Source organism: Opisthorchis viverrini (assembly GCF_000715545.1).
Source record: "Opisthorchis viverrini unplaced genomic scaffold opera_v5_5, whole genome shotgun sequence".
NCBI lineage: Eukaryota > Metazoa > Platyhelminthes > Trematoda > Opisthorchiida > Opisthorchiidae > Opisthorchis > Opisthorchis viverrini.
Genome location: NW_008751661.1, coordinates 4,995,219 through 5,007,393, shown reverse-complemented (window position 1 = coordinate 5,007,393; position 12,175 = coordinate 4,995,219). Strand labels below are relative to the sequence as shown.

The 12,175-nt window shown below is 45.3% G+C and overlaps 1 protein-coding gene across 1 annotated transcript in view; it reads left to right on the top strand.

Moving 5' to 3' along the window:
* The window catches only part of T265_12583 (hypothetical protein), a gene marked incomplete at both ends in the record, with an annotated part of 44,084 nt that overhangs the window by 27,717 nt on the left and 4,192 nt on the right, over positions 1-12,175 (top strand). The window contains 2 exon segments of the mRNA XM_009164407.1: positions 6,421-6,669; positions 8,121-8,357. Of these exon segments, the coding sequence (XP_009162671.1) occupies positions 6,421-6,669; positions 8,121-8,357 (486 nt within the window).

Below are 12,175 nucleotides of genomic sequence, written 5' to 3'. Positions count from 1 at the left end.
ATTTCCAAAGCGTATTCGATTCGGTTGACTGATATGTTCTTCCTGGCACGCTTGGTCAACAAGGATTGCCCCGGAAGTTTGTGAGCACAATAGGCTTTTCGTATCCTCGGACTTTTGGACGTGTGAGAGTATACGGCAAGCTCTCCAAAAGTTTCCGTATACAAGATGATGTCCGTCACGGGTGCTCACTCTATCCATTCTCAGTTTTGCAATGCACGAATCTCTGTTCAAATAGCTGCTCACGAGAACCTTGTCCCTCTAGAATATGCATTCGACATAGTTCTCGTCCTCGAAAATTAGGTGCATGTGTTTTTCGGATGAACTGACCAATAGCGTACCGTTTTTTGGCATGCACTTTTCACCCACAAAGTGTGAGGTCTTGCTTCTGGAGGGGTAATCAAAGTTGTGGAGCGTTTTATGTATCTTGGAAGTTGTATTAATTTTGATCTTAGTGTGACAGATGGCGTCAGTGTACGAAACACTAAGGCTCGGCTCGTATTTGTTTGACCTGACGTGGGGGAGTGTAGGAGATTGCGAAAGGACTGGGTGCTATCGGAGACGTTGCAAGGTATGGCTGTTATTCGATGTTAGTGGCGCTCGTGTCAGTTTTTATCCAGGTTATCTGAATGATTGTCTGGATGTGTAGGCATCATCATCAGCTGTAATAACCGCATACTTGGCGTACAGTTGTTCTAGCTGTCACAGTTTCGTTGACCTATGATTTGGGGAGGTGGGATAGATAACTGCGCATTGGAGGAGGTAGATTATATAATTGTGGCATAAATACTGATCCATTGCTTGCACCAGATTCGAGTAATGCTCCGAAGATATCGGTGTTCAAACGCTGAAAGTATTTTGATGTCCTCGGCGCGCAGCGGCCAAGTGTCTGACCCGTATAGTAATATGGAGTGCACCGCAGCATTTTAAACTCGACCCTTGACGGATGGGCTGATGTCACGTACCTGCCACAGATGATGATACGTTGCAAAAGCTGCTCTGGCCTTCCCAATCCGGACGGAAATGTCGTCTTTCGCGAGACCACCTGGACCTATTCGTCTTCTATGTCAGTCGGCCCATTCGCAAACGTGCGTTTAGGGTTTGAGCCCACTCAGCCGTGCAGCGGCACTTCACACTTTCCTAAACCATGGGCAGAATTATTTAGATTATTTAATGTCACATCTAAGGAGAGCTTTATCATCTATGTACCTGATATCTGTGAGCGAATGTTCTCGGAGCATTTCGACCCCACATGTATTAGATTCACCGTGTTAGTCTTTCAGAATACTGTCAATAACGACGTTGAAGAGTACAACCTTGCCCGACACCAGTTGATTTAGTGAACTCAGGCGAAGACTTTCCATGGACCACACTGCCGAACCGCGAGGCAGAATTATTTAGATCATTTAATATTGTTTGCATTCCCAGGAAGAGCTATGTCGTCTGCATACTGGATACCTGAGTGGACGTCCAGGGAGCAATTCGACGCCACAGGCATCGGAGGCTGATAGTGAGTCTTCCATGATCGCCCCAGTGACGAAGTTGAGGAGGAAAAGTGAAAGAAGACAGCCCTATCTGAACTGGTGAACTCAGGCGACAGATTCCCGTAGACCTTCACACGGCCGTGGGAGTTGGCATACAGTGCCTTAAGGAGGGTCCAGAATTTATGGTAGACACGTTTGCTCCACAGACACCGCCATAGTGCCCGACGGTGCATAGAATTAAAGGCGACCAAGAAGTAGCTGTAAAGAGTGTCGCTATTCCAGAATCTGTTTGATGGTGAAAATTTGGTCGATGCATTTCCTTGCAGAAGAGAACCCAGCTTGGTTTTCGTCAATATGTCGCTCCCTGCGTTCAGTCAACCTTCGAGACATAAGATCACGGCTACCAGGCACTTTCCCTCCACTCCATATCGCACCATTGAGCTGTGTTATATGGGTCACCAATGATTTTCTGCCTTCCTGGAACAATGCTGGATACAGACCGTCCGGCCCTCGTGCCTCCTCAAGTTTCAGTGTGGATATTTCGTATTTTATTTCTTCTGGCGGGGATTAGGTTTTACATTTTATTCGCTCGTGTATACTATCTCCAGAGGCTTTGTTGCATGAGGAGGTGGATCGGTATGCTGACTTGAGATGGATCGATGGGAGAATTAATTGCCAGGAGTGCATGCACCACAGTGTGATCAGCAGACTTGAATTGTGGCTCTCCACCGGTGGATGGTAGTCCCGTAGTCCAACTTGGTCCACCGTTTAGTTGCAGTTGGTGACCGCCAGGTCACACGAAGACAACTATTCATTGGGATCCGATCAAGCAAAGCGCGTTCAACTCTGGGGGTGAGTGCAACTCCACCATATATCGCCTCTGAGTCACCGGACACACGTAGGGAGAAATATGAAAGAGCTGAGTTCGTCCTTGGCGTTTTGAGATGCATAACTACGGTTGTATCTTGTATGCGTGTTTCGGAGACAGCATACATCAATTTTAAGGTAGTATTATGTTTCAGCGAGCACCGTTTCTTTGCCAGTTTAAATGGAGTACGGAAATGAAAAGATCCTATGTAGAAAGGTTATCGTGGGTTGAGCAGGGTGTTGTTTTGTTTATTGCTAATATGCGGTGGGGTGCTTGAGGCACATCGATCGGATAACTGACAGTCGAATGATCCATCAACGTTTGCTTGTGTGGCGCGAAGGGGTTGGAGAGTGATGTCGACAAACAGAAATGTGCGGGCAACTGATACTTCTCTGTTGCTCTGGCAGAGGAAGGGGGTTTGATTGAGGTACTCCGCCTTAAGCTTTTGACTCAAAAGTCTGAAGCACAACGCAGTGTGAGGATGTAAGTTTTCATTCGGGGACCCTGCCCCTAGTCTCTGACTCGAAATCATGACCGACAAGTATTTTCGACCGTATGAGTAAAGCACCGGAGGTCATGGTCTACCGTTGGGCGATCGTAGATTGGGTCCTTTTGTTACGCGTCCTTCCTCGAGAGAAAGCAACATCGCTACTCCCATGAATTTGGAGTTTCTTAATCCTCACATTGCTATCACAGACCCCTCGTAGCACGATTATTGGTAGTATGGAGTCTCACTGCTTTTGATTGACCATCCTGGTATGGTTTCGCCTTGTGGAAGGAAGTTGCAACCAACGTAACTCAGGGGATCATTGCAGCACTGAAGTGCGACTACCACGTCAAAGTAGTGGATTTGGGCCAGGGAGGTGTTGGCATGATTAGACTGATTGTGGTAGGCAGGAACTACGTCCCTTCACCGTCCACTTTTCTTTTATATTAACTCAGGGATTGCAGCACTGAAGTGCGACTACCACGTCAAAGTAGTGGATTTGGGCCAGGGAGGTGTTGGCATGATTAGACTGATTGTTTGTGGCAGGAACTACGTCCCTTCACCGTCCACTTTTCTTTTATATAAAAAATATAATATATATATATAATATAAAATATATATAAAATAGTGCTTTCAAATAAATCATGGTTGTACGGCAGTCAAGTGTCAGCTTTGAACACTGATGTTATGCTGCCGAATGTAATGATGGTGATGGACTATAGATATAGGCGTGGTTCTATTCAATATCCTTAGCATGCCTGTTCACATCCAAGTTATTTTGAGGTTTTTTTGCGCTGTTAAAGCTTATGCTTTTCTGCCTCTTTTAACCATATTCACCAGTTTATTGCATATAGTCTGCCTTACCAAACCTACTTTCCACGCCTTTTGACTCCGTTGAGCTTTTTGCTGTACTGCATTTCTACCGAGGTACTGGCATTCCGGAAAAATAGATAGGTTATCTTGTTTAAGCCACGCACTTGAGAAATTTCCCATCCTGTATATCGGGTTTCGTCACACTTTGTATCCAAAGTTCCCCTTTGTTCTTGTAGGCTTCCCAGAACGGCAGCTTATCTGAATTTCATAGAATCTACGTGTTAAATCCTGATTTAATGCTCAGTAGTCTTTTTGGAGGTACATCTTCCTAATTCTTCACACCATTGTCTTTCCACTTGATTTTTATGTGCAAATGGAGTTGTAAGCGTCCGGTTAAAAATCCTTCACTCTTGACAGAGTTTGACTTGTGGAAGTTCGACCTTAGAGACATGCCGACCGGATTTGCATGAGCTTGTTAGCTGACCGGGATTAGTATGTGCATATACTTAGGTAGACCATAATCATACATATCTTTATATCTTTTGAAACCCCTTTGTTTCTCGTTAATAGGTTCAGTTGGTAACCTTTGTTATTCGGCAAATGCTTCGCTATACAAGAATTCCAACATCATCACATACTTACTCCACTTTAGTCTGTAGTAGCCGGGGAAGGCGTTCCACCGATCGTTCACATTCTCAGACCAATTGGACAATTGGAAGCTTTCGTGCAGAACGTTGGTGCTGAAATCTCTTCATCTCCACCCACTTCCTTATCCACTGCACTTAGCAATACATCTGACATGAGTGCTTCATTTGATCCCACGATCCCTGTGTCGCAAGGGACCACCCTATCGGAGCAGGAGGAACGGATCGCCTTACCAGAAATAGATGCACAAGGAAAGGTACGCCAGACTTCGGTGTTAAACGCATCCTGATTCATTCTGTTGTTTTCCGTTTCACTCTTTCGATACTAACTAGGGCATAGTAGAGGTGTAGGACGGCACTAGTGAAAGCAGTATTTCTGACTCGTGACACAACTTTCCTACTTTTGATTACCACCGTCTTACTGAGGATGAATTTACCGCCAAAGTCACTTCCAAATGGAAAGTCTAAATCTTCTATTAACTCCTCGCTCTGTTTGAGCATCGCAATGTATTTCAACGTCCGTTTTGTTGGGTTTCATGCTGATTGAGGATAAACACAGCATATGTTTTGTTTTCTTTACCAGGGTTTGTAGAAATTGCGATATTGTCCGGGTCTGTAAATAGGACCTATGGGTAGAGCTGTGCGTTAAAGCTGTCTCATGTGTTCTGTGCTCCTCGGGCATTTGCTCCCCCGGGTGACAGAAAAGCGTTAGGATGTTTAATTCACTTTGGATATCTGTCATTGACTTTGAGTATGCTGAAGTAATCGTCTTCTTGAGTCTCAGTGACAATGATCCTTGACGATTGCTGGATCACATCAGTCAAGTGCGTAGATTTCACTTTAATCTGAGGTGGGCATGTCCTTTGGATGACCGAAAGATCGGACTAGGCGGTGCTTACCACTCGGCTTTTACTGTAATTTGATAAATTCCTGTGGAAGGACAATGCAGTCGCGTGAAAATGTTCCTGCATTTTTTGAAGAATTCGGTGCAACAGCATAACTTGGCATGTGTTCGAGTCTGCATTTGTACAGTCGATTACGATCTATAGGGTGGCAGTACACCTGCAGTTAATTGCTGAGCAGCAGCTCCATTATACCTGTTGGATTCCAGAGGTGATGTCCTGCGTCTAACTCCCTGGAGCTGATTCATATTCTCGCTGTTATTCGTTTAGAATCACGGCCTAACTGGTTGCCCCAGGCGGCTAACTAATGAACCACCAACCTGGAACTGGGTTATAGCTTCGGGTGTCATATTTCACTCTTCGTCCTTGGTGAGAATACATTTATCATCGGATGACAGTAAACAGGGCTCCCTCAGGTAGAACTTGTCAGCTTTGAACACTGATGTTATGCTGCCGAATGTAATGATGGTGATGGACTATAGATATAGGCGTGGTTCTATTCAATATCCTTAGCATGCCTGTTCACATCCAAGTTATTTTGAGGTTTTTTTGCGCTGTTAAAGCTTATGCTTTTCTGCCTCTTTTAACCATATTCACCAGTTTATTGCATATAGTCTGCCTTACCAAACCTACTTTCCACGCCTTTTGACTCCGTTGAGCTTTTTGCTGTACTGCATTTCTACCGAGGTACTGGCATTCCGGAAAAATAGATAGGTTATCTTGTTTAAGCCACGCACTTGAGAAATTTCCCATCCTGTATATCGGGTTTCGTCACACTTTGTATCCAAAGTTCCCCTTTGTTCTTGTAGGCTTCCCAGAACGGCAGCTTATCTGAATTTCATAGAATCTACGTGTTAAATCCTGATTTAATGCTCAGTAGTCTTTTTGGAGGTACATCTTCCTAATTCTTCACACCATTGTCTTTCCACTTGATTTTTATGTGCAAATGGAGTTGTAAGCGTCCGGTTAAAAATCCTTCACTCTTGACAGAGTTTGACTTGTGGAAGTTCGACCTTAGAGACATGCCGACCGGATTTGCATGAGCTTGTTAGCTGACCGGGATTAGTATGTGCATATACTTAGGTAGACCATAATCATACATATCTTTATATCTTTTGAAACCCCTTTGTTTCTCGTTAATAGGTTCAGTTGGTAACCTTTGTTATTCGGCAAATGCTTCGCTATACAAGAATTCCAACATCATCACATACTTACTCCACTTTAGTCTGTAGTAGCCGGGGAAGGCGTTCCACCGATCGTTCACATTCTCAGACCAATTGGACAATTGGAAGCTTTCGTGCAGAACGTTGGTGCTGAAATCTCTTCATCTCCACCCACTTCCTTATCCACTGCACTTAGCAATACATCTGACATGAGTGCTTCATTTGATCCCACGATCCCTGTGTCGCAAGGGACCACCCTATCGGAGCAGGAGGAACGGATCGCCTTACCAGAAATAGATGCACAAGGAAAGGTACGCCAGACTTCGGTGTTAAACGCATCCTGATTCATTCTGTTGTTTTCCGTTTCACTCTTTCGATACTAACTAGGGCATAGTAGAGGTGTAGGACGGCACTAGTGAAAGCAGTATTTCTGACTCGTGACACAACTTTCCTACTTTTGATTACCACCGTCTTACTGAGGATGAATTTACCGCCAAAGTCACTTCCAAATGGAAAGTCTAAATCTTCTATTAACTCCTCGCTCTGTTTGAGCATCGCAATGTATTTCAACGTCCGTTTTGTTGGGTTTCATGCTGATTGAGGATAAACACAGCATATGTTTTGTTTTCTTTACCAGGGTTTGTAGAAATTGCGATATTGTCCGGGTCTGTAAATAGGACCTATGGGTAGAGCTGTGCGTTAAAGCTGTCTCATGTGTTCTGTGCTCCTCGGGCATTTGCTCCCCCGGGTGACAGAAAAGCGTTAGGATGTTTAATTCACTTTGGATATCTGTCATTGACTTTGAGTATGCTGAAGTAATCGTCTTCTTGAGTCTCAGTGACAATGATCCTTGACGATTGCTGGATCACATCAGTCAAGTGCGTAGATTTCACTTTAATCTGAGGTGGGCATGTCCTTTGGATGACCGAAAGATCGGACTAGGCGGTGCTTACCACTCGGCTTTTACTGTAATTTGATAAATTCCTGTGGAAGGACAATGCAGTCGCGTGAAAATGTTCCTGCATTTTTTGAAGAATTCGGTGCAACAGCATAACTTGGCATGTGTTCGAGTCTGCATTTGTACAGTCGATTACGATCTATAGGGTGGCAGTACACCTGCAGTTAATTGCTGAGCAGCAGCTCCATTATACCTGTTGGATTCCAGAGGTGATGTCCTGCGTCTAACTCCCTGGAGCTGATTCATATTCTCGCTGTTATTCGTTTAGAATCACGGCCTAACTGGTTGCCCCAGGCGGCTAACTAATGAACCACCAACCTGGAACTGGGTTATAGCTTCGGGTGTCATATTTCACTCTTCGTCCTTGGTGAGAATACATTTATCATCGGATGACAGTAAACAGGGCTCCCTCAGGTAGAACTACATGGTAGGATTTCTTGGGAGCATTTCATTGGACTTTAAAGGATGAATTTACTTCTATGGGTCCTGTGGTACGAGTTGCTATATTCCTGGTCACATCAGCTAGTTAAACCTGGTCTCCGGGTCAACAACTACGGTGCCCTTTTTCAAAAACTTAAGATGGTTTAGCTGTTGTGTTATTATTACGTGTTTCGTATGAGTATATTATCTGATTCATAAACAAGTGATAGGTCTCAGTACTCTTTATGGTGTCCGTTTCTCTAAGGAATGCTGTTTTCAGCCAGCCTTTTTCTTCAGAGGTGTTGGTTCCATATTGCATCCCATTATGTACTTTCCAAAACGAAGAAAATGTGTTGACTGCTCATTTCTGTGATCCAACCTCAGATTATCGGAGGTCCCAGTTCCGCTAATCCTAAACCACAACACATTTTTGTGTTTTGTTCTTCATCGCAGCTTACACCAGGTGTCAAGCGACGCGCCACTTCTCCAGACTCGTCCGATCAGTTTTCTGATGACCCACATGCCAGCACTTCTTCTGAGGTAGAAGATTTTCAAAAGAGTCCGGCGAAACGACGTCGTCTTACGGCGACCGTCTCAGCAACACCAGAGGAAGACGAACTGGTAGGCGCTGTTTCACCTGTTCGCGCCCTTTAGATGTCCCATCAAATTTTGTACCCACCATGACCAAAATAATCAGTAGTGAATGCTGACGTGTGACTGTCGTGTGATCCTGATGAAACATTACTGTAGGTATGACAAGAGCAATAAAAGGGAACATGTATCTCTTGCGTGTTCATCAATGAAATTACATGGGTATAACATATCAAGGCAAGAGCCGACAGCCAGTCATAGGCTCCCACGCAGCGAGTCGTCTAAACGAAAGCATACAGGGTTATTAGTTGCACAAGCCATAATCATCTGCCCAGAACATCAGTGACCATGTTGGACAGCTCATGCCGTCGTCCGATCTATCTGTCTTGTGCGGTGCATCACCTTGGATAGTTCCATGTTTTTTCGTCCAGACTCAGAAGAACGAATCGGTAAACGAAACTTAATCGTAAAATACATTCATTTGCGCACGACTTTTGGCTTAACTGGACGGTCAACTGTATTCGGCTGAATATCTTGTGTTCTTCCCCAACTTGTACAATGCTGCCTCGTGTTTCACTTGGCACCATATCGTGTTATATTCTCTTGAAGAATATCGTAAACGGGGGATTGGGCTTATGGGTAGTTGTCTCCCGTTAAAACCAAAAGAAAAACGCAACTGAGTGTACAGGTGGAACATATTTGTGAGGAAACTCGGTGACTGTGCCTGCCTGATAACTCTGAAGCAACGCGAAACCTGTCGAAATGTTTTCAGCAGGTTTATAAGAAGCATTCTCTTCCAAGGAGCCTAATCATGGTTTGACATTCCAAGGTCTCCTGACAGCAGGGTCTGTCCCCCTCCCGTAATATTATTGTCGTATGACGAACGTAGATGGCTGGATCTCGTGAACTACCATCTGGTGTGCAGCTGCTTCATTTCGCAGTGAGGCGACTTCCATCTTATGGCTTGCCTGCGTTGCCACATGGGCCAACTGCATCATTCATGGGAACGTTCCCCTGTCACAATGTCCACTGAAGACAATAAAGCTAAATAATCAGACAAGGCTCTGTGACTCAAAAATTATTGGGTTCCACATGATTACAGTCGTTTTACTTGAGATATAGAGATACGCTTTTGTCATAACTTGTTCCGTTTGGTGCTTCTTGTTTGAATTTGGATGAATGCTAATGGATACTTACGTCAATGCTGTCTGGTGCGATTATTTTGAACTCTCTTTTTGTTGCGCTAGTACATGTCAATCAGCGGTGTTGAATATTGGAGCATTCGCTTCCGGTGAAATGAGTTGTATATTATCCTAATGGAAGCTGTCCTTGAGGAGAAGTCTTACCGTTCTCAGAGTTTGAAGACACTAAGGTGTTTCCTTCGGCCTACAACCAAGTCCATACCTATGGAAGCTACGATGCTGCCTTCCCCCAGGAATGGGCTAGAAAAGTTCGGTCCAAAATTTCACACACTGATCCCTCTGCTGTTGACGGTGACCGCCGGAAAATCATCCAATACGATCGAGAAAAGCTTGTGAACCCGATGGGGCACCGGACGCACCTTCTGTGTGTGGCAATCCTTAAACTCAAGCAACTGTAGCACCATCAATCCAGACCAGCCCTTTGTAGCCATTTGGATCAGATTATTGAATCATTGGCTCCGGGAAGAGTCCTCTAAGGAAATTCAAGCAGCGGCTACCTTGCAATTCGGACTTTTGAGTCAAAGGCTAGGAGACAATCCCCTCCACTGCCTTGTTTGCCAGGCTCTTGAGTCGGAGGCTCAAAGTGGTGTATCTCAGCCAAATCCTCCTCCCTGAACTGGGTCGTCGGGCACTCGTTCGCCCTTACCGACCTTTCCTGACGCGTCTCTCTGATTCAACTGTTAAACCCCATGATGGTTGCGCGGTATCCAAACTTCTGCCTGGTAAAATAAATATAAACCACTAATAAACTCAAGGGATCTGTTCTACATTGTTGCTTTCAACGTTCGCGCACTGTGACAAAGTGAGCGACAAGTATCTCTTGCTCAAACCTTGTTCTCTGCTTCAATCGACACGTCTCCGAAACACACATACAATACCCTAATTCAGTCATACGCCCCAAACTGCTCGGGACAAATGAAGTCTTATCACACTTTACTCGTCGGTTGTCTGGTGAAAAAGTGGCTCGTGGTATCCATAGCGTGAGAGTTGTGCTTTGTTCCAAGGCTAAGTGTGTCTGGATTCCAGTGAATAGTCATCCTTTGGCTGTTCGGTTGACTAGCTTAATTGAGATCAGTGTATCTCGACTTGGTAAACCGTGTTTGTTTGTTGTCACACAGATTCTGTTAAAATTCGTCAGTTGCTTCGGTCAGCGAGAAGTACAGTATAATTATTCTGACAGGCAGTATGAATGTTCGAGTTGAGGGGAACCCGTACTGGCAGCTGATTCGGAGTTAGCGCTCACCATGCAGATAATGTGAATATCATATGTTTTTAGCCTGCACATAATTTGAGCATAGACGCTTACACCACTAACTGCAAACCGGCCGCGTACTTATTTGGACCATGCACCAGGGAGCGAGATAACTCCGTGGTAAGAGCGAAAATTTACTGACAGGAGGGTCGGTGGTTCGAGCCGGGCCTCTGCATTTCCAATTCTCATGTCTAGGCTTGGGTAACCTAGCGTTATCCCAGCCCTGGAGCTTTCTTCGGGTGGCTTGGTAGCTAGGCACTTAAAGGGTGTTACAGTTAAACACCAGTCGGCTACGAGTGGGGAGCTTCGTTACAAGATCGTCGTTCATTTTGATGTGCACCACTTGACTTTGATCACATTATTGTGGGTGCTGATTCACTTTCCATCCGGAACATGATGGTTGTCCCAAGGTCATTCAATTCATCGTCTGCAAGGTGTCTCTGTAACCCACCAATATCGAGTTTAGTTGACTGAGCTCGTGATGGCTGAGTGCTTAGAGTGCGAGGTTTCTGGTCAGAAGGTCCTTGGTTCGAGCCCAACCCCAACATCTCAACTGTTCCTGTTTAGAGTTTGATAGCCTGGCAGCCTCTTGGTCCTCGTGCTTCCCCCGGGCGGCATGGTAACTAGGCGCCTACAAGGTGTTACAACTTCGGATGAAAGTCCTCCAGAAATTCACGGACATAATAGTAATAGTGATAATTTGAATAATATCTAGAAAATGTGAAAGATGCCATGATCATGGCTTTTGAAAGCTTCCTCTGCCTAGTCAAGAGTTGGCTACCTCTCTGCTTACGCCACTCTGAATTGGGCATGGAAAACAGCGCTCTTTTCAGCAAATGGTGGTTCGGCATACGTAACACGTCCTAACCAGCGCAGCCTCTGGTGCTATACACATTCTCCAATGGACGTACCCGTTGCACAACCGAAAACGCGCTTCCTAGTCGTCTCATTACGGATTCGCCGACACCAACGCACACGAGCTATAGTTCTGAGACAACGGTGGCGAACACCTGAAGACTTCTCAGTTCCGTTGCTCGAATAGGCAAAGTCTCACAGCCCTACAACAAAACAGCCCGTAGTGTAGCTTGCTGCACACGAAGAGACAGGACCTTACTGCGGTGTGACTGACGGTTTGCGCACCTCAGCGATCCATTCCCGTAGTGTAGCTGCACACGAAGAGACAGGACCTTACTGCGGTGTGACTGACGGTTTGCGCACCTCAGCGATCCATTGAGCTATACTGGGTGGGGGTGTCCTGCATGAGGTTGCATCGACCATATCTTCACCCTCCAACAGATTCTGGAACAGCGACACTGCTTCCAGCAACCAACAATGGTTGTTTTTCTTGATCTGAAAGCTGCCTTTGACTCTGTGGACCGCCAAGCACTATGGCA